Raw genomic sequence first — 25,764 nt, 5'->3', positions numbered from 1 at the left:
ACCTACAGCCACTGCCTTCGTTATTCCGATCTCGTCAGCGCGCGCAGACACTGTGGAGCAGTAACCAGAACTGTTACCGCGGTGACGGTGGCGCAAGCCCCCCTGGGGCGGCTCCGCGTCCGACATGTTTACAGTGTGAGATACTGCACGGGATGGAAAAAACGGCACCATGTCAATAACAACTAATTAATCTCCATGCTAGCACGCTTTAACACGTGTGCTATATCGGTCCTAGCATCCGCTGAAATAGGTGCCATGAGAGGAGGACATGGAGAGCTTTCGGCGATTTTAGAACCTGAACTGGATTTAGGACTAAGCAATAAACAACAAAATACCCAGGCTTGGTGGGATCAGAAAGGAAGCAGTTATGGCAGGTCACATTATAAACACAAATTCAATTCAATTCAAGATTCAATTGAAAATAATCAAAGAGTCATAAGATTCATGAGATGCCTTGCATACACCCATACACCTATCCCTATTAGTCTAAATAATTAATAGAGGAATGACTAGCACAAACCCATAGGCTACATATGAAACTATTTGTTCTGTGGGCACCGCAGTGTCTGGTACACTCTGGTCCTAAAACCTGATATTCGAGGCTGAGTAGTGTTTTTGCACGGTAAAGAACACTTCAGTCCATTAAAGGTGATACATGACTTTCTTTAATTAGACCTGTGATCACCCATAAGGCAGTGCATCTCTTCCCTGTGCACAATTTCATGAGAAGGGAGCAAGTCCGGGCATTGTGGCACTCCTACAAGCCAAAGATCCCTAGCGTTAAACAATCCCATGGGGGGAGACCAGGGCTGTGTCTTTTGCACCAGAGAGAACACTTTCCACTGGATGCGCAAATCGCCGACAGCGGTGTCAGTAGATTCGCGACACCGCTCACAGACACATTTCACTCTCGTACAAATTTAAAGCGTCGAGGTGTGTTCATTAGCCAGTTCTGCCGTGTGATATTCTCTTCTGGGACTGGTCGCTGCCTCTCCGTCAAGTTTCACTCTTAACAGGTATGGGCAAGAATATATCATAGTATATATATTTTCTTTACAAATCAAGAATACCTCCAAAATAAATAACTAAATTAATACATAAGATGTACTTCAACTAAAATGAAAATGGTGGAGGAAAATATTGTTTTTCATGTGTCACAGAGTATCAAGTATGCAAATAAGTATCAAGTAACCCGTGGTATATATGACATACAAGCATGCAAATATTTAATTCAACATATATTTATTTGACAAATGGTCTGTCCCCAAGTGTTAGCCTGGATTTGGAAGCTGAAAAGACTGCCAGTCAGTCAGTGAACTACCTTGGACACTGTCTCAGACTCAGTTTACCCTAGTTGGCCTTACTTGACCTTATTTCATCATCATTCTTGAAATACTTTACACTCAGTAAATAATTCTTATTAACCATGCATAGCTCTATATCACCTGTTGGCTACCATATGATTAATATTTACATCATAGCCAAAAACTAATGTATATATTTATTGTAATCAGTTTACCCTTTTCTGCATTAGAAAAATTTTCCATTTTGAATTCAGCTTAATTTAGTTGATACATCACATCTCTATGGTTTGCTTAATGTATGGTGTATTTTATATTATTGATAATTCACTTCAAACCACCCAAACACAGAAATTAATTTAAACAATGCTACAGTACAAATGCAATGCCACCGTTAGCAATGATTTGTGTGTTGTTGCTAGGGAACTTAATATGCATTTTCATAACAAACAGTAGGATGAGGAATATGAGGCTATGACACGGACAACTTTCTTTCTAATAATACACTGATAAAAAAGACAACATAATATTACTGCATATTATTGTAAAGTGAGTTTTAATTATTTAAAGAAAAATACAGCAAATGCTTCAGTCTTGGTCACCATTTAATGCAGTTTTTTTACCGTCATAAGTGAACAATGTGCAATTAAGGACCAATAGCTGGTTTTTAATGGAATAGTGACACATGTTCAGATTGAAAGCTGTACAACCCTTAAGCTTTTACTGTGCGTAATAAAACAGTAATTGAGGAGATAGGGTTTTGCAGACTACAAATTGAACACACGGATCATGGGTCACCAAAGAGTTGTCAACTTTAATATCTTTTGATAGTTTTTCTTAAAAGCTAAATCAATGTGTTTTATTGCAGACAGCAGTGTCTAATATGCCTCTCTATCGAAATTCCAAGTATTTATTTGATGTCCTCCACACATCCTACTGAATGCGACTGTAATGGTGATCTTATGTGAAAATGTATTTGTTAATTAAGTTTCAGTAGATGTTTTAATCACTGCAAAATAACAAAAATATTTGTAACGCACAAGCTTTTATAATTAAAACGAAATAAATGACCAGCGTGCACCATGACACCATACCATGAGGGCTAGTCAGATCACCTTGACTATCGAAGGGAGAAAAAAAAAAAAGCAACACTGCCATGTTGAAACAAGACAAATCCTCCCAATTACCTCCATAGCCTCGAAAGGTAACGGTCTATACATGAGCTTCACACGGCCACATCACCAGATAGATAATCATCGTGATGACAGTGTCAGCTCTTAATGCTCGCGCTGGATCGATCAGACTCCTGACCAGAGAGGCCAGCTCGAGAACCGCAGCCCAACGAAACAGCCACCATGACGTTCAACGGCACCTGGAAGACCGTCCGCAGTGAGAACATGGACAAGTTCCTGGATAAAATGGGTTAGTTTCACTTTTCATTTTTGTCCGATTTAAAATAACAACAAAAGAACAACAACAAAATACATTGCTGTATTTAAAAATGAATAAATAAATTTAAAAGAACTGAAATATACAGTATATTGAATTTCCACAAGGGATTACCGTTTTAATAGGCCTAAGTATTTCCAGAAACAATGAGTGGAAACACAAAGAATCAAAAGGTGATGACTAAGGTTCTTGCTGTAATTATATTTTTAAAATTGTATTAAAATAAACGAATGAATTAATTAGCCTTGTTGGTTTTCTGTATTTGATTGCACAGAAACACCAAAATAACTTTTTTCGTTTTTTTTTCTATTTATTTTTTTTTAATTATTGTCAACAGGCATCAACATTGTGATGAGGAAGCTAGCAGAACACGACAACCTGGAAATCACCATTGAACAGACCGGAGATAAGTTCAAGGTGAAGGAATCCAGCACCTTCCGCACGAAAGTGAACGAGTTCACCCTGGGGGTCCCGTACGACTACACCCTGGCGGACGGAAACGAAGTGACTGTAAGCACTTTATACGAGTTTAGCTTCGTCCAGAGAGATGCCTTCAAGGACACAGCCATAGATGTGCCCGCTGTGGTCTGCTCATTATAAATGTATGCAGAACCTTTGAGCACATCCATATTTAGCATATAACCTCCTATAACCGCATTCACGTGAATGGCAAAGCCGGACAAAACAAAAAAATACATTTTTAATCGAGGATGTTGTTTCACAGCAAAAACTACTGATGAAAAACTACACCCTCAATTAAAAATGTATTTTTTGTTTTGTTTGGTTCTATGCTGCAGCCTACAATAGGCCCCTTGGCTAGCATACATAATGTGTATCAATTCCTCTCTGTTGTAGCCTTTGCACAACCAATGCACTATCCACAACCTGGGCTAAAAGCATAGGCAACTCACAAATCACATCTAGAATTATGGAAGAAAATAAGACTTCTGTAATACATTTGAACTGCAATACATACGAATGTGATATCTGCACTGGGACGAAATTCTGTAGAAACACACTTACCCTCCATGGCTCCGTAGGGTGTATGGATCATGGAAGGGGAAATGATGAAAGGGACGTTTTCCAGGAAGGACGACGGAAAGGAAATTGCTTTCACCAGGGAAATAGTCGATGGTGAATTAGTACAGGTGAGCTCTATATTAAATGCATTTTTTTTCTTCCAAAAGTAGTAACAAATAGGACCATGTAAATAAAGGGTGTGTTGGGTTGGATAGAAGGCTAAAAGGCTGGGGAGAGGCTTTTTCCTACAGCTGGGGCTTCTATAAATGGTACTTCAATGGGGTCTGGTCCACATTTCAACATTATGTTAAGATACTACAATCAGAGTCACAGCAAGGGACATTATAGTAGACTCTAAACCACAAAGTCACTTACAATATTTCAGACACTTTCTTTACCAGGGAACTCTTGTTCTGCCTGCAGAGTTTCAGCTACGATGGGGTGGACGCAAAGAAGATTTTCAAGAAGGTCTAGGAAGAAGAGTCCCTCTCCCGGTCCAGTCACAAGGCGGAAAATGACCTAACTTTGGAGATGAAATTACAGTGCAGAGGTGCTGACAGTCCAGCCGTCCTTCACATGGTCTGCTGACTGGCTTCAAGGTGAAAAACCCTCATCTTCCGCACATTGTGCTGTATTTTGCTGGATTTCCACTTTTTAAAAAAAATTTCTGATCTAGCTGAAATAAGTAAATAAACTATCTTTTGGTTTATTCGTATGATTACGTTTACATGGTAGGTGTTTTTGTAGAGGGGTTTCAGGACGAAAGTCTGTTCATAAAAAATGTTTACGAAAGTCAACACAGCTTACTGGCTAACCTGTCACTTATGCAAAGCAGCATTATATACTGAATGCATGCAAAACAGTGATAAATACAGACAAAACACAGACATGTTGAAATAAAATCAAAGTTTATTAAACAAATGTTAATTGATAAAAATGAACATGGATGTTATAAAAGCATCTCCAAAAAATTACATATTGTACAAATCATGACTCAATTTTAAGCCATTACACTTTACATAGAAAAATAGAAAGGCACTGCAGTAGCTTCTGCTCAGAAATATATAAACCTTCATTTTAAGAACAAGAAAAAAGGATGGGAATTTACAGCAAAAAAATATCACTAAAGAGTATTCCAGATACATTTTATGCAACGTAATGATAATTTCATATGACGAAACGCTGTTAATCTGCAGAAGAAACAGGTAAACTATTCTTTCCTCCTGATTTAAGACTTTTAAGTCGTCCCAGGGTCTCCGTGCGCACTGGCAACCAAACAAAGCTTATTTAACAGGCATGCGTTTACATGGAGAAATTAATACAGGAAGACAAGTGAAGCTCGTGCCAAAATACAAGCAAAATAGAGAAAGCTCATCGAGAGGTCGAACATGTAACACACTTCCTGTTTTGGAAGGAAGAACCTGCTTAAAGTGTCAGAAAATCGGTTGGAACCGTAATCACGCGAAAACGAATTTGTTCACAAAAAAGCAAACAGAAGGCAAAACGAGCGATTGGGAATGACCAGCAGTTGCATGCAGAATTCAGAAGGCAGCTAAAAAAAACAGGAGTTCAGACTTGTGGATGGTGATGTACAGTATAAGACCATTAAATTAAACCTGAACTTCTTAAATTGACCTTGAACTCCGAACTGAAGCAGATTGCGGTGCGGGCCCAGGAGTGAGTGCATATTTATGGTATCCATAGCCTAAACACTAATATGTACTTAATGTCAGCAGGCCACACAGTAGTTAAGTGTTCACCAAAAGCTGCTTCCAAGGCACTGTGCAACTCCTGATTGGTTCCTTTCCACGTCTTGTAGGCAAAATAACCAGAGAAAATGGAGGGCTTTCACGTCTCACCCTGGAGTTCCATATGCGATAATCAATGTTACCACGATGACTTGGAGGAGGCTCAACAGTGATTCTTGTCGAGAGAAAACATTTCCTCAACTTCTTGATTCTAAACGCACTATTTTGGTGCATAAAATAGGACTGGTCTGACTATCACTTGACAGTGAAATCGGAGTACACATTCAAAATATTAAAATACAAGCTTTCCTTGAATTTGGTGGTAGAATTGACCTTGGAAAGCTGTGTCACTAATATTGATTGTTATTTGGAGTCATTGTCTGTCTCAAAATATGTGAAAAAATAAGAATGTACACTTGAGCAATCCAAGCCCATGGCAGTTAATTCACTAAAAGTTAATATGACACTAAAAACAATGGTAAAAATTATTTTGGGTTTGAATCTCCTCATTTTTGGCTCTCAACTGTGCAAATGTACAAAGATATAGACTGCCATCTAGTGGTACATATTGAAAAGGTTCAAATGTTGTAACTAGGTGTTGCAAGTCCTTTTTCATTTATTTTTTAAACAGAGTAGACCGGTAGCTTGTGGGATCAATCCATTTCAAGTGAAGTTCATATTTGGCATCCAAATCTGATTTTCAATCTCAAATCTGAAAAAAAGTTTTTATTTTTGTTAAAATCAGTTACACTGAACTGCACAAGGCAGCAGTATTTTGTCCATTTAATCAATTTCACCAAGTGCATCAACCTCTCACACAGAGTAAAAAACTAACAGGAGGAATAACAATCTTAAAACACTACCAATATGTCCCAAACTGTTATTAGCTATTTGGTTATTTACATTTAACATTGGCAGTTTTAAAGATCTTACCAGGCTCAACAGGGGGCAGACTTTTTCATAAATATCCATGTTCATCCAATGTTGACATTGCCACTGGACGCCATATTGCAGTAGCTTTACTGGCTGAGCTACCTAAAACAGAGGTAACAAGAGTAATGCTGTTAATTTTTCAAGAGAACAAGATCAAGAGAGTTTAAATAATAATAGAAAGCACTCAAACTTAATATTTATCATTTTTTATTGAATTTGCTTTATGTTTTACAGTGACCGGAGGATTGAAATACAATGGGCTGCATAGTCAATCAACAGTATGGAATGAACTGATTGGTAGTTCTTGAATTTGGTCATGACAACATGAGTTGGTCATGAGTTGTTATAATTCAAGTTCTCCACATAAAAACATGTCATATATTTACAAGCGTCCTTCTGGGCAAAGGTGGAGGGAGGACTCTCTCGGTGTTTGTGAATGCGCATGCATGTGTGTGCACGTGTGGTGTGTGCGTCTGTGTGTGTGTGTGTGTACATACAGGTGTGAGCTTTAAGCTTGTACAGGTGTGAGGTTTAAGCTTGTACAGGTGTGAGGTTTAAGCTTGTACAGGTGTGGGGAGTAAGCCTATACAGGTGCGCATACCTGTCTCCACTCTGTTCCTGGGCTGTTTGGAGGACAGGGGTTCCCCAGGATTTGGGGGTGCGGTGTCCCCGATCTCGCTCTCCCCTGAGGACGTCCCGTCCCCTGCTCGGGCGTCGGCTCCCTGGTACCTGTGCGGCCGCTGGTGGTGGAACCTGGTCCTGTACGAGTCCGTCATGCAGCCATCCACCGAGAAGTAGGTGGTGGGCTGGACCCTCTCCGGTGGCCCCTCCCCCTCGCTGGCCGACAGGTCCGTCCTCTCCTGGTCCGAGGAGCCCGACTTGGAGCTGCTGTCCGAGGAGAGTTCCCTCCTGCCGGAGTTGGGCGGGACTTTGGGCGGGGGGCGGGGGCTGTACTGGGACGGCCCCTGGGGCTGTCGCGCGCGGAGGCCGGCGGCCCCAGGGTGCTCGGGCCGCGCGTTTGTTCTCTGTGCGTACGTTTTGGGAGGTAGCGGGGGCCCCAGGTTCTGGTACAGGGGCTCGTCCGGCACGCGGGGGGCGGGGCTGGGGCTGCGGGCGACCCCGCGGCTGGAGCGGGCGGGGCTGTCCTCCCGCTCGGAGGCGGGGCCAGCGAGGTCATCGGAGCCGCTCCACTCGGAGCCGCCGGGCGCGGCGTTCGGGTACCGTGGGGGCGGGGCGCCGTTACGGAGGCCCCGCCCATTCGCCGCCGGAGGAAGGGAGTCCTCCTCGGTGACGTCCCGCTCCTCAGAATTCCTGGGGCTGTATCTGAAGGCGCTCCGCCTGCCAAAAATGCAAATGAATGCAAATCAAACAGAATAAAAAATGCGTTCTCCATTTGATAGGGGTGTTCTTAATGACCTTTGAGTCATGAAGTGTCAATCCAGGAACTAGCCCCAAAAAACGGCATGAACCCCACTTTCAATAGATTCTTGTACAGAGCACCAGTCGTGAGTAGCATTGTGTGCTCACTAACCACAACCTTTGTGAGATGTTATGCCTAATTGAAACTTTACAAGAGGAATCTTTCCAATAGTGTACATCATTTACCTATAAATGGAGATTCTACTTTTCATGCAGGTGATGGCTGATCTATTCAGCATAAATACTGTTTGCAGTCAAAAACATATATGAATCGAACCATGACATAGGCAGTTTTCTTGTACTTTACCTTTGTAAACTTGGACTATGCATGAGGTGGCGGGCATCCTGGCCATTCTGAGATTTCATTTCTTGCTCTGGAAGAGAAGGACACCCATTAGCCGCCACGTCTGGGCTTCTCACTGCCGTTTAAGACCAGCGGTAGTATAATGGTTAAGGAACTGGCCTTGTCCCTGAAAGGTTACTGCTGTTGTACCCTTGAGCGAGGTACTTAACCTGCATTGCTTCCAGTTGTATGACCGGATACTATGTTCAAAAAAAAAAAAAAAACATTGCTCTGGATAAGAACGTCTACCAAATGCCTATAATGTGCATTTGTGTGCACATTTGTGTGTGTGTGTGTGTGTGTGCGCGCGAGTGTCAGCTCCTCCTCGCCAGGCTCCCTCACAGACAGGTTACATAATCAAGGCCACCGCAAGCGTCTCGCCTGGGGCCCCCGAAGGAGGGAGGGAGTCTGGCACCGAGCTCTGGGCCTGAGGGGGGCCCGACCAATCCGGCGCCAGGCCACGCCCCCAGCGGGGGTCTGGGGGCATGTCTGTTGCCACGGTGCACAGTCAGGGGCCGGCGCCTCACCACGGCCCTCTCAGCACTCTGACGGGCGAGTGCACAGAGCAGGGGGCCCCTAAATATCACCGAGGGACCCAAATCCTCCCCCCCAAATACGTCCCGACACAAAACAAAAACACTCAGAAATGCATTCTGTAACATAAAAACCTCCCCAAAAAATAAATGCATCTGTAAAATACAATCCACATGGGGGAGGTGTAAATGGCTTTGCAGAAGGCACTGAGGTATATGCCATATCACAGAATGCAGTGAACAGCCAGTATTACTCATGACAAAGGCCTAGACGTATGCAAAGACATGGGGCAATACTAGGCATGCCCGTCTGAGAAGGACAGTGAGAGAGAGAATGAGTGAGAGAGAGACAGAATTGGAAAGGAGAAAGAAAATAGTTCATCTAGAGAAAGGACTGTTAAGCCACTGTGGAATAAACAGAGGAAGTAAAGTCAGTTCCTGGAATAAGGAGCAGCAGACGGTCATCGTCTGGGTCAGTCCCGTCCGTCATGGATATGCGGATACACACACTGGTTCACTGAGGCCATTACCCCCCCACCCCCCCATCAAAGCTTTTGTATAAGCACGAGTCACATTAGGCACGTTAGCGTGCTCTCCTAGCGCAGTGCAGTACTGAACAGATCCCTATCACCAGCGGATCTCACTGCCCATTTTTTTTAATCTCCTGCCTGACAATCCCCTCTATATGCCGCTCTGTTGCTGCTCTCCTCAGAGAGAGAGAGAGAGAGGGGGGGGGAGATAAACAAAAACAAAAACAAAAAAAAAACCAAAGGAGAAAAGGAACATAACACAAGCTGACCACTCCCACCCCCCATCACTGTGACGGTAATCGGACAGGATGGCAGTTGCCCCTGCCCCCCCCACCCCCCCCACCCCCCTCACAGGTGACTATGCTGTTCTCACGTTCTTCAGCCGCTGTAACTAAGCAACGGCTTATTTTCGGTGAAACGTGGTTGAGGTGACGGCTGTCGACCCTCGCTGAGTCAGTCAGCTTGATGCAGACTGTTTATCGTCGGGCGTCAGTAGTCATTTCCTCCAACCGGCTTCAGCGCAAAGTCATTTTCAGGACAGGCAAAGATTAACCAGCTGCACACCCTGTGCTGGCAAACATATCGTAATTCAGTATGAAACTCTTATGTACAAAGTTTGTCAGACAGGGCTCTACACTAACATTTTCCCCCAAGAATAGGGTTGGTTACCACTGCCTTGCACGACTGATGCACTTGGACCCTGTGTTGATCTGATTGAGCACAACCGCCCTACTGCACAGCTATTGGACATAGCAGTAGCAATGGGGTGAGCAACCAGCCGATAGGGTGTTCAGATTACAATAGGTCACATGTTAGGCATGTAGCCAATGCATGTATCCAGGGCGACACACAGCTAACATTCTATTGCATACAATCCACATATACGGCTACATATTTGAGGGTTATATAAGCAAGGCCAGAAATTCAGTAGTTCAGCGATCACCACTGTGCGTAACGGAGCGCATTCATACATGTAAACCAACTCACTTGTAAATGGGACCGTGTCGTTCAGAATATAAAACTGGGTTATCTTAAAAGCAATAAAAAATGTACTGTACAGGGTATGTTTACAAAAAGCCTATCTGAAGTCTATTTTTCTGCTCTGTAAATGATTCTGATAGAAGATTACCGATAGGGGGTGGAGGAGTCATGTGACTACCTCTCCCAGACTGTCAATGAAATGGGACTGAAAGGAACTGTCAGCTCGAACCCCGCCCATTTCTACTGAGTTTAAAGCTCAGTGGATATAGTGTGTTGACTGATATCCAGCAAATATTAATAAATAGGAAGTCACTGATTCCCTAATGAGGCCTTAGTTTCAAGGTCTAAACTGGCTGATGAAGGTTTAAAAGGAAACTACAAAGACCAGCAAAGACTGCAACCACCCAAGATTAGAGTTCCCTGAGTTCCCTGCTCTTGTTGTAGTTTATTGAGGATAATCGATCTGTGTCAGATTAAGACATGATTTGCTCTAGAGTGACAGCCTGTTGCTTCCCTGCGTTGATCAGAACAGCTCTGAGACGGGTGCTGTGCGTGATTCCTGTAGACTACTGCGATAATGACACAGCGATAACGACAAGACATCCACTCATGTTTGACAAGTCCATGTTCTCCTCAAACGCACACTCGCTCTGCTTTTTGGTTCTACGGGGGAAGGGGTCGGGGGGGGGGGGGGGTCACTGACTGCATAACCCTCTTTCGTCATAAAATGCTCATGTCTCCACAACTGCCATACAATTCATCCTTTAAAACTCCATTTCCAGGGCTTTCCTGTCAGTTGGATTTAAACTGTCATTTGTGCTGACGCGGCAGGTTAGCGTTTTGATGGCGGTAACTCAAACGGCACTGTGCTAAACCCCAGTAATGAAACAGTGACAGGGGACAGAGTGTGAAGGATGTATGGACCCTCTACTGCTGTAGTCCCCCCGCGGGGGGGGGGGGGGGCAGAGTGGGGCTTAACAGCTCTTTGGAAACGGTAACCAGCAAACGCCCTCTTCTGAAGTGAAGTCATACATCAGCTCAGTCTGTTCTCCTCAAACACACACTCGCTCCCTGAACACCATCGACAGCCAATGTCAGCACTCGCATGACAAATGGAAAAACAACAGGAAACATATTTAAAGCTGTTCCATTATTGTAAAATTATTATTTTGCTATATAAATATACAGCATTAAGAGTAGAGGAAACTCCTAACTTTACTGCATGTTGCAGGGGGGTGCAGTAAGTTTTGGGGGGGGGGGGGTGAGGGGGGGTAGTTGGTGACGTCTGCCCTGCCCTTCACATGTCCAGAGAGCCATGGCTATGAGGTCAGGTCTCTGGTGGTAATAAATCGTATGGGGCAGCACGCAGATATAGAAACGGTGAGGACTGGGGGGGGGGGGGGGGGGGGTTGCTCACTCGGGCCAAAACGCTGACAGAGACACACCTGTTCGCTCAGCCCGCGAGACACAAATTAGAGAGAGAGCGAGAGAGAGGAGAGAGAGAGAGAGGGGGAGAGAGAGAGAGATAGAGGAGAGAGATAGAGAGAGAGGGAGAGGAAGAGGGAGGAGAGAGAGAGAGAGAGAGAGGGAGAGAGAGAGAGAGACAGAGGGGGAGAGAGAGAGAGACAGAGGGAGAGAGAGAGAGGGAGAGAGAGAGGTGGAAAATCTCTTGAATGATGAAGTATGCTCTCTGTCGGCTTCAGGTTTCCGCAGCAACTTGCTGACTAAACACTTTTTTTTATCACAGAAAGATGTCAGGTCCCTTCTGAGAGCTGGAGGGCTGAAAACCACTGGCAAGTAAAAAGATGAACCTTCAGACTTTAAAAAAAGTCTTTATTACTTAATGCTTCATAAAGAAAAGAGGATTCCCATAAAAGAAGCCATATTTTGTTCACACTAGAATACTGCTCAGCAGCCAAGACGATGTTCCCAGTCTTGCGTATCCTCTAAAAAACCACTTAAGTACCACCTCTAGGATGTAAATATTCTGTCCAACTGCTTCTCGATATCTTTTCAAAGACTCTTAGGCTGAGCCAGATAAACTTCAGGCCTTGACAAAGTGTCGAGAGTAGGCCTGAACCATTAACATTAACACTAACACTACACTGCGATTAACGCACAGCGCTACACTCGATCCTCCAGCACCGTTAACGCATCATCACGGCTCTTGTCAGTGAATGTGACACGGCGGGATTCTGCATGTTCTACATAACCCTGAAAGGTCAAAAGTGGCACGGATCCCCCCAAGACAAAATGGCACCCAAGGAATCTATTTCAGTGAAAGGATAGAAATAGTTTTTTTTTTGTTTTGTTTTTTTTAAGGGGAAGTTTAATGCGGGAAATTGGTCATTCTCTTTAGTACTGTACTGTAGTATCTCCCGCGTTTCAAATGAATCAAAAACTTCATTTTAAATAAGCCCGGCAAATGAAGCCTAAAACAAGCCTTAATATTTACTCCTGCATGTACATCTATGGAAAAAAAAAGCGACATTTTGGTGACGATTCCTTGGACTGGTGGTGGAGGGGGTGAGTTAGTTTGGTGGTGGAGGTTTGGTAGTGGACGGGATGAGGTTTGTGAGGGTTTAGTAGTAGCCTGGATGGGGCTTGGGAGGGTCAGGCAGTGGACGGGACAGGAGTTTGATACTGGCAGAGAGCTGGGAGAGCTGGGAGGCCAGACAGAAGGAAGGAGAAGGAGAAACAGCACAGAGAGGGAGAGGGAGGGAGGAGATTTGGAAGCTGGGAGCAATTTCACACTCTGGACATGTGGAGGCAGCAGAGTTTTGTGCAGGGGGAAACAAGACAGACACACAGACACATACATACACACACACACAGACACACAGACACAGATAGACACGCACGGCAGACAGACACGCACGCACACACACACACACACACACACACAATGACACCGGCAGGGCCGGATTCCTACATGTATAAATAGAAGTGTTATTTTCTCTTGGTGGCTGACCCTTGGGTTGCGGGCAGACATGACTAAAAGCCACAAGGGCCGATTGGGGAAGTCTGGCCCCGGGAGGCACGCAGTAGCGCCCCTGAACATTTCGCTGAGGAACCGGCCGCTGCCGTGCCGGCGAACAAACACAAGGGCTCGATGCGGGGCGCGGTCCGCCCTGACGGAGGGAGCCGAGCCGGGGGTAAATCAAACGGGCGAGGGCCAGGTTTACGGTTGAAGCTGGCGGGTTTTCGGCACGCTAACGGCGGCTACGCTGAAAGCCCTGACCTTTTGAAAGAGCCCGGAGAATCACGGAGGTGCTCCCTGCAGCAGTCCGTTTAAAACGGGCAGCGGGCAGGGGCTAGGCCAGACACAAGGAGACAGGAAGAGACCCTTCTGATGAGAAAGAGCCGGTCCTTAATCCCCAAAAGAAAAAAGGTTGAGGCACAAAAAAACGTCCTCGTTCTCACGAAAATACCAGAATTCACAATAAAACGGCGCTATATTAAGGCGAACGAGCGGTCTAGACGAAACAAAGCCCCCGTAAAGCGATTTTTGCTGCTGTATTTGTCTCCTCCTAATCCTGTACAAATCAACAGTCTTCCCGTCAGGCGGAGAGTGAAAAAAACGTTTTGATTTTATCTGTCCTCCTGTTATTTCCCGTGATTTCCCCGTCGCTTTGAACAAGGATTTCAGCTCTTAACGGACATCGAAAGGCCAGACAGGCCACAGGCCACAGACCACACGCGAACAAGACTAAACGTGAACTCCTGCCAAATTGACTCGAAACACATTTGCTGCGGCTTGTCGATACAATCTGTCAAGTTTCATAAATCCATTTCACTGAATGCTGTGAGCTAAAGCATTATCACTGAAATAACTGACCAGCATATTGAAACGTACATTAATATTAATGCATAGAACTGTCTGTAACAGCCTGCGAGTACGTTTCGCGTATGCTGACAGTGTGAGCACACGTGTACGTATGCAATCGTGCAAATGCATATGTACTGTACAGTATACACAGAGTACAAGCGCATGTATGTTTGCATGTGTGTGTGTGTGTGTACATCTGTATGCATGTATGAATATGTCATTAATTAAAAATGTAAGAATATATATTTATAAATGCCACCACTTGGTAAGCAAATCATTCCATACTGGCTGGACACAGCTGCCAGCCATAATAGCTTACCCCCTGTAGTGAGGGCAGGACGCCATTTCTGTGAATTTGCTACAAGTTTTTTAAACAGGAGGATTAGACTTCATGGGCTCTAACACAGTCTAAGGCTCAGTACAGCATAGTTGAATCATGGGAAAAATCAGTGGAGGCAAGAAAAGACCATGCTGACATACACCCCTGTGGACCCAATCCTTCCAGGAGATTCCCGTCCATCCGCCCTACTGATGACAATGGGACACTACGGCTAGTTTTCTGCCAGGGAAATAGCCAGCTTTCATCTCTAAAAATACCCCGTTTGCTGCATTGTTCATGTTAGCGAACAGTGTAGCCCAGTGGGGGAATAATCTGGAGAATTATGTAAGAATTACTTCAAACATCAACATCAAAGGCAGACAAATGCACCGAGCAGCAACTGAATTTGTATTTGTTGTCGCTGCCATTGCTGGATGCTTTGCCTGCACCCGGAGCAGTGCCGTTTCCTCCTGGCCCCGGAGAGTCACATGATCTGCAGGTTTCTGCAATTACCCAGCATTCCTCTGACTAACCAAAGCAGGGGATTACTGTACATAGTTATTATCGCACCAGATTTACTGGAACTAACCTGGTTTTGTTTAGAGTAATTCAAATGTTAAAACAAAAACCCAGCTAACCTGCTGATTACCTTTGGACAAGTGAACACCATTGACCTGGACACAATCAATGTAGTCTGCAAAAATTAAAAAGCTAAAACAGCTGAGACCCTATCTAACAAAGGTATACAATGTATAATGTAACGCCATTATATATAATTGACTGGCAAAAACACAAGCATAAATGAAGGCAACTATTTCCGCAGTCATCTTTTATTCCCTGGCCCTGGATTTTGATATTTGAATTACTTTAATTTAAGGAGCAGGCCACCATAATGGCTGCAGAGGGGGCTTTTTAAATACTTTTGACCTTGCTTAAAACTGAAAAGGAACCAGCTTTCACGAAACATTCAGAACAACTTGCATCATGTTTCCTTTAACGGGGAGTTATGGTTTTTTCGCAGATTAATAGAGCACACCGTGTAACTCCGTTACTCCTTCCCGGCACAGGCCGTCTCCTATTGAAGCCAGCACCTCGTTACTCAGCACGCAGTGCCACACAGGAAACAGCACGGCTTTCCCAGCAGGAAGCGCCGACTCACACCGGCGCACTATCCTGCTTTGTACACAACAACTAACTTTTTGATGCTGTTTTGAAGTTGGGGAAGCATGTTTCTGGACTGGGGGGGGATTACTGGTGTACTGTTGTTCTGAACTCAATGCTCGAGCTTTCAGATTCATTTTTTCACAAAAAAATGGTAGAGATCAAAAATAAAGTATGGGTCCAGCTGAAATAATTACACGTGGCAAGTCACTGGTGCGGAGAGCAACTCCCTTTAACTCTTGCTGCCTTCTTCCAGGTCTTTAACGAAGCAGCGAATGGGAGATGACGGACGACGTCACATGACCCGGGCAGGCCGATCTGCTTACCGTAGTAGAAGGCCGAGTGCAAGATGTCCGCCCTGGAGTCATCGCGTCTGCCCTGATGGAGCTGGTCCCTGGAAGGGAACAGAGCTCGGTTCAGCGAGGCGGAAGGGAGAAATGCGGATAATGAGCGGCGGAGAGAAAGAGAGAGAGAGAGAGAGGCCGTCCCGCTCGGCTCGGTCTCACCACGCACACCGCCCCTCTCTTTTAAAGGATTAATTTTAATCCAGACCCCTGGAACAAGGGGGGACAGGGGGGGAAAGTTTCCACCTCATCTGCAGTATGGAAGATTCATTGTGCCGTTATCAAATACTAATCCCTACTTCCACCGATGCACACGCATGCGCTGTGCAACCTTAAACACGTACTTGTTTTAATGTTGAATGAATGCAGAGGACACTGGAGAATTGGTCCAGGTGAGCAATTGTGCTGCATGACCAATATGGCATCATTTTTTTGCATTGCATTTTAAAACCAAAGAGTGAGAAGGTCTAACATGTATATAAACAGCAAGCATTTGGTTAGGCTGTTTTTTTTATCTTTAAAACAGTTGGAAAAAGATGAATATCAATATTATTTCGTTCTCAGAGGTTAGGCTCGATTTGACTAAATTCAGTGCCGTCATTCGAACCTCCATTCAATACCTGCTCCTTTTGGCATATTGCACTTTACAGAAGTATAATTGGCTGTTATATTGCTGTTATATATTGGCTATACATAATATGATTATATATGACTGCAAGCAAGCACTGATTTGTGATCTCATTTGGCATTACTGGCCAATACTTTGGTCTGTCCGTTGTCTGGCTGTTCAGTAATGACACACAACCAGCCTCCCAGCACTTTGCTCTCAGAAGCTTATCGATCTCAAGATAACTATTCATTCGGTTCTTTGCAATCCATACATACTGTCAATGTACATTTGGATAAGCATGTTCACACGAATAATCACACTTCAGCGGGTCTGGAATCCAGTGCGAAATAGCTTCAGTGAAACATCATGGGTGCTGACATGTCTACATTCGTAGTTCAGGCAGCTAGCCTACAGCTGCACTAATTTAGAAATGTTGACAGAGGAAGACAGACCCCACAATACGCAGCATATAAATATGTCTGGTTGAAAATAAACGGACGTACTTCCTGCAGTGTGGGGTGCGGAGACAGTACTGTTCATGAATGCACACAAACCATGCGTTTGTTTGTGCATGTTGGCCCTTCAGCTTCCCTAACAAACAGGAACAATTCAATTCCCCTGCCTAGCGATGCCAGCTGTCTTGGGCTGCTGTGGGGGGACAGAGCAGCCAATCACTGCTGTGCCTTTAAAGCTTGAACTGTGATTGGCTGGCTGTCCCTCTGGAGAGCTGACTACAGGTCTTCCTTTGTTACTTCCTCTGGAGACCTGTACAACCACACCAAGAACTAGTGCAGTGCTCTTGGTAAATAATGTGAGCTGTCAGGTAAAATCATTTATTTTGTATTCTTACTGCACTGGACCTCGACCCATCGAACAATATAGGCTGCATGTCCTAACTAGAACACGCCATTTTCCCCAGAGAAACACCTAGAAATGATAGAAATAATATCATAATGTTATGTATTATAAGAAATAATATGAAAAATATGAGTCACGAAAGAAATACTGTATGGCATTCAAAAATCCGATCACTGAACTCCAACTTACTGTGATTGTTTTACATACCTGAATGTGATTATGAATGAAGCACAATTATCTTTAAAGAGACACAGGCTGGTCTGCACTGGGAAGCACTGTCTTTAAGCACAGTCCTCCTATAAAAGCTGTGTAAATGGCTCATTACTGGCCGCTGTTTAGATTTAGTCAGTCACAGCACAGCGCACTCTTAATTTAGAAAGTGCCGGAAGGCGAGGACGGCACAGCGAAACAGAGCGTCGCTGACCTGAAATCACAGCGTACGGACGGGGAGACGGGGAACGCGTTTCAACACCCGAAGCGGGTGACGTAGCAAGTACTGTATATTTCATACAGCTTCAGCATCAAGACTCGGAGCCATCCTAATACACTGGGAAGCAAAATGAGAGCCTCCACCAGCCGCCATTTTGGAGAGTTTAATTAAAAATTTTACCTTTTTTGTCTGTTAGAGTGTATTTTTGTTTTTTGAACCTGGCCAGCCCTTTCATCAGACTTCCTCTACCTCAGATCAAGCAAAGGATGAGAAGCAGAGTGTTTATGCAAATGATGATGAGGAATCTTTAACCACACTTAGATTTTTGACAGCATCTCTACCTCGTTGAAAAAAATGTGCTCACTCAGTCTTGATTCAGTCATCTCTAACACTCACCTAACACTCATTAACCTGAGTAATGTAGAGAAGCAAAGAAACAAAGTGGTGACAGTTGAAGGGACGGAGAATACGGAACGCGTACCTCGACGGCTGCACTTCAGGAATGCGCCTCAGCGCCTCCACGACCGGAGAGTCGGGATTGGCCGAGCCGTTGCTGACCCTGTCGCTGCTCTCGTACCCGGACTCCGCGCGCTGGCTCTTGTGGCCGGCCCCGCCCTTAGTCCTCTCCCGGTCGCCCCGTCCGTCGGACTCCAGGGAGCTGCGGCTGCCGCTCTCCTGCTTCAGCTCGTCCTCGTAGATGGTCATCAGGCTCTTCTGCCGCCGGTCCTCCTTAGGCCACGCCCGCTCGCGCTCCCTCTCCCTCTCCCTCTCTCTCTCCCGCTCCCACTCCCGCTCGCGTTCCCTCTCTCGCTCACGCTCCCGCTCCCTGTCGAACGGCGCCCTCTCCTGGCCGGAGGTCTGGTGGCGGTCCAGGCCTCCGAGCACGCTGTCCACGTTCAGGGTCTCGCGCCTGGGCTTCCAGGCCCGGGACCGGCCGCTGCGGCTGCTGGCGGCGTCCCCCCGTGAGCTCTGGCTGCTGTCCGTGTCGTAGCCGTTGGGGACGTCGAGGTGGCGGGCGTGGCCGATGGGCAGCACCTGCACCCGGGAGGGAGGGCGGGGCTCGGGGGGCGGCGCCCTGGCGGTCTGGGGGGGCAGCCTCTCCGCTCGGATTGGGCCCTTCCCCTGGCTGCTGTACAGCCGCTGCTCCACGTGCTGCTTGAAGCCGTTCTCCGGCGGGGAGACGGACCTGGAGTACGTCCTCTCCTGCGCTGGGTCTGACGGAACGAGAGAGAAACGCGTCTTAACAGGAGAAGCGATGAGATTTACTTCATTAATCAAGTGGGCCAAACAGACTGCCCCAAAAATCGCTTACAATCACAAACAAGCTATGTAAGAATAACTCAATTGCGGACACAGGTATGTACATAAATACTACAAAAAAATAATCAGCTTTTTAAAAAAATCTGTAAATAATCAGTTAATAAGAATAAGGCCACACAGCCAATCAGGGCTTGTCTTGCGAGTATTGGCACAACATGCTCCTCAATCTAAACCCCCATAACAGGCTCTCATAAAATGTGAGAGCTCTTGATTCAAACATATTTCATCCACTGAAACAAATGTGCTTACTACAAAACCATTTACTATGTTTGTGTATACTGAATCATGGATTATAGCTCCCTCGGGCTTCCACGTCCATTTGGGCCAAAAATCAAGTACTTAACATACCACAAGACCAAGAAAACAAGCTGGCTGACAGAAAAAAAACATAATATCAGAATCCAGATTAGATTGTGCAACTCTGCAGATGTAGGAGTGGTTCAAACAAGGCATTCATCAGGTGTCTAACAGCATGACCTACAGTACAGTTCACTGAAAATCCCCAGTCACTCGTCTGTCCACTGAGAGCTGACAGAGAGAGACTCTGCTGCTAAGTAACGCCATTGTACTGGTACAGAATGTACTGCTACGTTTAGCCTTGAATAAACTGTTAGCCTGTCAGATGAGTGGACATTCCTCCATTAGGTCCGACCGAATGATCACCAGACAGAACAGCTGTAGCCAGGCCCCAGGGCCAGTCATAGTTAGGGGGGCATTATGAGGTCACAGAGCACATCCACCAATCAGCGGTCACCCTTGGCTGAACTAATGAGCGAAGAAGAAGGGTCCTCCATATTGGTAGAGGATACTGCAGATTCAGCCACTGTGTTTTGTTTTGGCCGTATGCATTAGGCCTATACGACAGCAGGGCAGCACACCATGGGAACCCCTGTCATGGCAGCTCTAATGATGTTACTGATGAAGAGCTCTCTCACTGGGGGATGGGGTGTTGTTGCCATCGCAAAACTTCTCCTGAGCCCCTACTGCTGCATACTGTTGCCATGGGGGCGAAGGGGGGGGGGGGGCGGGGGTGGGCGAGGGGGGGGGCGATCTTTTAAGGGCAACGGGCATCACACCGCCTCTCCAAAATGTTTTTTGAAAACAGCAGTCAGACGAAGCCAATGCCTTCTGACAGTGCACAGCACACGGGCCACAGCGGGGGTCCATTTCGGCTCACTCACTTTTCACCCAATTAGTTTAAATGCCGTTCCTCGCTTGAATGCATGAATTTAACGTCAGTTCAATTTCTGAATCCGAACAGACTTGACCCCAACCCCAACCCCAACAGCAGGCAGAAAAGTGTATATGTGCAGGTGCAGATTTTACAAGAGGTTAACAAAATCCTTTTTTTAACCGAACTTGAGGGGACGGCATTATCATATGTCAAATGTGCCAGACAGACAAAGGTAGCGAAATGCTAATCAACTGCTAGCCCAGGGGCAAAACAGGATTCACCGGAAATTGTGCCTATGTCCTGGTCTTTATATGCACAGTATCAGCATACTTCCTGCTGGTGACAGCACAATAACTAAAAATAAAAGCTATGGATATTGTAAGAAGGCATGCATTCAGTTTAGCTGTGCAATACGTCTTATTCATACGCCATTTTAAAAACAGTTCTTGGGAAATGTGTGGCCCACATACACCGTTTCTGAGAAGAACCTGGCCGCCAGGAAGATGTACCCTAAGATAAGCCTGGCACAGACAGCAGTAGGGCGGCCATGTTAAGGTTCAGCCAGCGCTGGCAGCAGCAGTTCACAGCACCTGCATTTTATTGACAGGTGAGGGACAGTGGGGCTACCTGGCAGGTTTTACTTGAATTCCCAGACAGCAATAAAGCAATCTTTTCCAACCGACGATCTCCGGATCGTCCGCATCAGCGTAGGCCCAAGATGACTTCATGCTTATAACACGAATGCTAACGCGTGCCAGAATCTGTGGCACCGCTGGCCTCTGTAGATCACAGGGTCAAGGACAGACACCCACCCCCCATAATAAGAGCTCTGTCTTCATCCACCCCTCCTCCCTCTCCTTTCCTTTGCAGGAAACAAAGAGGATTCTTGTTTCTAGCCAGCTAGCCACCTGCCTGTGAAGTCATGCAAAACTATTCCTCACTTCAACATCGGAGCAAAACGAAAAAGGAAAAAAAAGCACATGAAAAGAGGGGAGGAGAGGAATGTGGGTATCGCACGTGCTCTCTGATTCTCTGCCCAGTTCATCTACTACATCTGTGTGCAATATGGCTCTGTATTACCAATCAGGGGTTAAAGCACACAGGTATGGCGTATGGTGCACAACACATTGAGCTCCCGGTGTCATGCCACTGCAATTTCCTGTTAACACTTTTTTTCCCTCTAAGGATATTTCTTTTAACAAAATACAAAAAGTAACTGTAAAAAAAAAAAAAAAAGTAAAGCGTATTTTCCTTATATGAACTTGGCAGGCCCATTTATCAGACTTTCTCTACCTCCAGTCAGACAGAGGATCAGATGCAAAGTGTTTATGCAAATGAGCATGGTCACATGATGCATCAGGTGAGCCCCTGCAGTACAGAGATTGGTGGCCCTGCCTCTCATTACCTTCCTCGTGTGAGGATCAACAGAACAGAACAGAACATTCTGCTGACTGTGCTTATGAGCTTAATATAATAAAGAGAGCATGAGAGAAACGGAGAAAGATAAGGGGAGAGGAAGATAGACAGAGAGAGAGAGAGAGAGGAGAAAGAGAGAGCGATAGGGGACGACTACAAACGAGCAATGGAGACTGTGAGAACAAGAACGAGAATAAACACGACAGACAGACGATACGGAGGGAGAGACGAGTGTGTTAGAGAAGTTGCAGGCCTAGAGGGGGATTAAATCAGAACTTTGACGCACCGCCTAAATGCAAATGGCAAAGCTGCTGGTAATGCCAAGGCTGTAATTCACGAGACGGCTCTCAGCTCCGTGCACTACGGCAGCGTTTCCCAACCGGTGTGCCGCGGCACTCTGGTGTGCCGTCAGGCGAGGTCAGGCGTGCCGTGTGAAAAATACATTTTTTTTTTAATTTTAACGTTCAGATGAATTTAAAAAAAAACTTAAATGAACAAATCCCATTCACAAAAGCCAAAATAAATGTCATTAAAATACATATCGCTTAATTAAAACCCCAAAAGAACATTTAGGCCTACTGTTGGCACGTCACATCAACGTCAGTAGCCTACGTCGCTCACGGTTTTTTTCTGTCGGCGTAACTGGCGACGCAGTTTGCAACGATGGCAGTGGCATGCCATGAGATTCTGTAAATTCTGTGCCGCGGAAGGAAAATTTTGGGAAACACTGTACTAGGGGGATGCCATCAGCCCCGCTGGTCCTGAGATACAGTGCGCTTTTAACAAGAGGGCCCGCTGGCAGTCGGGGATCCACAGATTTACAAAACCGCGAGAGTGGAAAGCAGTGGAGTGGGCAGTGTATGTAATGGGCACATAGTGTATTGTAATGGAGACATAGTCTAGTGTATTGGGCACATAGTTTAGTGTAATGGGCACATAGTGTAGTGCAATAGGCCCATAGTGTAATGTAACAGGGCCACAGAGTAGTGTAATGGGCCCATAGTGTAGTGTGTAATGTAATTGGGACAGAGTATAGTGTAATGGGCCCATATGGTAATGTAATGGGGCACAGAGTGTAGTGTAACAGTTAGGGGACTGGGCTTGTCACTTGCGTGTTAGAAATCCCAGCTGGGACACAGAGGGTTGCTGCATAAATGGAAAAGATGAGCTGAATGCTGAGCTAAGAAAAGAAATAAACAACGCGTGAGACAGCCTCAGCAGGGACCCGTGCAGTACCTCTGTGTCGCAGGGTGTCCTGCTTTCTCTGGCCCCTCTCCTGGTCCCTCCTGGGCAGGTGGACAGCTCTCTGCGCGCACTCCCTGGAGATCTCCCGGAGACGCCCCTTCGGATCGCTGGGGAAGATTTTCACTGTGGGGGGGGGGGGGGGGGGCAGCACAGATCTCAGTGTCACTCTGACCCTCCAGCTCACCTACCGCAGCTTTACGTTGTGAAGGGAAATCTAATCTCAACTTTACAAAGTACAAAAGTCAGTGATAGACTAGTGCGCAACAGACAAACAGACCTAAACTTCAAACTGTGCCAGAAAGCCAAATCTCCTTAGTGTAATGTTGGCTGTGGGTGCAACACAGTCAACATCAAGAGATATAATCATTCTGATCTCACTGTTTATGCACAACACAATGAAACATTACTCTACGCTGGAAGTGAATTAACCATTATTTGCTAGCATGTTTAAAGAGACTGCATTAATTTGCATGTTATTGCGCTGCTCAAAAAGGCTGCCTTTCCTAGTTTTCCTGCAGTGCGCCCTCAGAAAGAGAAATAAAAACTGAATAAAAAGACTAATCTTGCTGTTGAAAACAGACTTTGTGCGAAGGAAGTAAAAATATCAAATAGCAGGGCCGCAGGCTCCCACTTCACCTCCGTTCCCATGGCGATACAGACCTTAATAAGGGTGGAATGCAAAGGCAATAATGAAGATCTCCACCAAAGCCCCACCAGCCTTCCCACCCCTCCCCTGCTCCGTCTGCTCCCCGCTCCCCCCCCATCCCCTCCAGGGGCACCGGTGCAGTACCTGGCCCCCGTCCACCGCTGGTCTGCACACTCCCCCGGCTGAACCCCCCCGGGGTGGGGACCGGCGGGCCCTGCTTGAAGCTGCTCTGGCTGGACAGGAAGGCCGCCACATTCTCCCGGGTCAGGTCCAGTTTCGTGGTCCCGGAAACCGGACTATCGGGCACTGTGACAAACAGGCAGAAGGGAGATGGGGAGGGGGAGAGGGAGGCACACGGTAAAAACACACGGGTCGATCGAAAGAAATACCGGATTTTTCGGGTTCGAAAGCCCTGACACAGAGCCATTAACTTGTATGGCTTTATCGGGAGTGGCTTACCATTTAGGAAAACAAAAGCACATCCATTGTCATTGGATTGCATGCACACATATGTCACAGGAATGAAAATTCTAATTATAATGATTACTACACAACACAGACAGTAATTAAAAAATAATAGCAGGGTGGCAGCACTGTTCTAGAGGCACAGCCAGTCATTATGCTAAGCCCTCTGAAAAACACCACTTAAAATGCATTTTACCCAACACCCGAGGTCTTTTATAGATAACCAGAAAATTTGATAATAGCGCTGTACACACACACACACACACACACACACACACAAACCTAGCCGTGTCGCCATGGCTGCAGTAATCTGGAGGGCTGCCAGTACACAGAGTTTAAGAAAGATCATTAAAAGAGATAAAACCTAAATAAATCCAGCACTTCAATCCACCAGAGAAATGCTTATCTGTTGTCATCAACAACTTCTTGCATTGCCAAATGTAGTTAGGAATTGTCTAAGTGGGTTTCACAAATAAGCCCCAGAGCCTGCACAAAACAGAAATTAATTTTTTTCCTCCCTCTATAGGCCACAATCTTATAGATTCCATGTTTAAAGAGCCTGTACAAAATTTATTTTAATAGTTATATGTATTCGACATAACAAGCCAATGGAAAATGACAATATTTTTAAACCAATTCTGAAGTTTCCCCTGGGAAAAATAAAGTTAGTTAAATCTAGTCCATTGCATTGGGAGTTTACGTAATTTAACATGAAAGCAAGAGAGCTCTTGCATCACCCATTTTAACCAATAAGTGATGTGTCTATTTACAGGGCAGCCAATCAGTAGAGAACACCCATGCAGAATGGAAACTTCACTTCAGAATCCCAGCTCCACTGTTCAGACAAGACGTACTGTACTTTACATCAAAAGGGAAGCTCATTATTTTCCTTGTTTATTAATTGGAAACAAGCAAGAACAAGTTATTATCTTGCGGCTTAATTAACGTACTGAACTTGAAATGCAGGGAAAAAAAAGCTATTATTCCACAGGGTGATTACATTTTAAGTCAAGTGTTTTGAAGCAGGGGTGTGATGCCGATACAGTTTTCACAAAAACAGCACTTGCCCCATGACAGGACTCAAGAGGTGTGAGTAACGCGAGAGAATGAGGGCAAACAGAAAAAAAACCTGAATCCTCTCCCTCTCTTTTTCCCCGAAAAGACGCGTCTTCCAACCAAATGTAACATTTGTTTCCTATTTACTAACCCGGCATTTGGAAAAGAACCGTGAAAGCCAAGCCGCGGTTCAAACCGCAGCCATTCCGTGCCACGGTGAAGCGGTTCGGCTCTGGGTGCACGCGAGGACACCGGGAGAGTTTAAACTCCGACGGGGGACTTTGGCACTATGTCACAGAGGCTACTTCAAAATCATTAGCACTCCTCTTCACAGCAAAATTTTAGGCTGCACAACTGTCAGGTTGAAGTAGCGACTCTGTAAATGAAGAGACCTCACCCCCCCACCCCCCACCCCCCACCCCCAGCTGTAATTTTGATTAATTAACTCAGTGGAATACTAGGTAATGCAGGAGCTGCTGAAGCTATTAAAAAAAACAAACCCCGCTCAAACCAGTTAAAATGCATCCCTTTAAAAATATCGGCATAGACACACACACACACACACACACACAGACAGTAATGTGGAAACGCCTATGCGGAATCACAGAACAAATATGCGAGATTCACTAAAATT

At 45.5% G+C, this 25,764-nt stretch overlaps 2 protein-coding genes across 4 annotated transcripts in view; one reads left to right on the top strand and one right to left on the bottom strand.

Annotated features, from left to right (window-relative positions):
• The first annotated feature begins 842 nt into the window (after positions 1 to 842).
• LOC118232008 (fatty acid-binding protein, intestinal-like) lies at positions 843 to 4,485 on the top strand. Of its 3 annotated transcripts, none has more exons than XM_035426512.1 (5): positions 843 to 1,016; positions 2,604 to 2,723; positions 3,088 to 3,260; positions 3,791 to 3,898; positions 4,194 to 4,485. In XM_035426512.1, exons 2-5 carry the CDS (start codon positions 2,657 to 2,659, stop codon positions 4,242 to 4,244), a joined length of 399 nt encoding a protein of 132 aa, XP_035282403.1. In that variant the 5' UTR covers positions 843 to 1,016; positions 2,604 to 2,656; the 3' UTR covers positions 4,245 to 4,485. The 3 variants fall into 3 exon arrangements, with proteins under 3 accessions (XP_035282403.1, XP_035282404.1, XP_035282405.1); XM_035426513.1 differs by having other exon boundaries at positions 2,595 to 2,723; XM_035426514.1 differs by having other exon boundaries at positions 2,570 to 2,723.
• A 174-nt stretch (positions 4,486 to 4,659) lies between these two features.
• Positions 4,660 to 25,764, bottom strand: part of LOC118232007 (inactive ubiquitin carboxyl-terminal hydrolase 53-like) — a 35,780-nt gene continuing 14,675 nt past the window's right edge. The window contains exons 10-18 of the mRNA XM_035426511.1: positions 23,754 to 23,915; positions 22,955 to 23,086; positions 18,290 to 19,022; positions 15,893 to 15,960; positions 8,178 to 8,244; positions 7,595 to 7,789; positions 7,053 to 7,561; positions 6,452 to 6,553; positions 4,660 to 6,230 (exon numbers count right to left, since the gene is read on the bottom strand). Of these exons, the coding sequence (XP_035282402.1) occupies positions 6,477 to 6,553; positions 7,053 to 7,561; positions 7,595 to 7,789; positions 8,178 to 8,244; positions 15,893 to 15,960; positions 18,290 to 19,022; positions 22,955 to 23,086; positions 23,754 to 23,915 (1,943 nt within the window). The 3' untranslated portion in view covers positions 4,660 to 6,230; positions 6,452 to 6,476. The remainder of the gene's footprint in view (positions 6,231 to 6,451; positions 6,554 to 7,052; positions 7,562 to 7,594; positions 7,790 to 8,177; positions 8,245 to 15,892; positions 15,961 to 18,289; positions 19,023 to 22,954; positions 23,087 to 23,753; positions 23,916 to 25,764) is intronic.

This window comes from Anguilla anguilla, chromosome 7 (genome assembly GCF_013347855.1).
Source record: "Anguilla anguilla isolate fAngAng1 chromosome 7, fAngAng1.pri, whole genome shotgun sequence".
In the NCBI taxonomy this organism is placed as follows: domain Eukaryota; kingdom Metazoa; phylum Chordata; class Actinopteri; order Anguilliformes; family Anguillidae; genus Anguilla; species Anguilla anguilla.
Note: the sequence above shows the minus strand (reverse complement) of the source record. Positions and strands in the feature narration are given on the sequence as shown.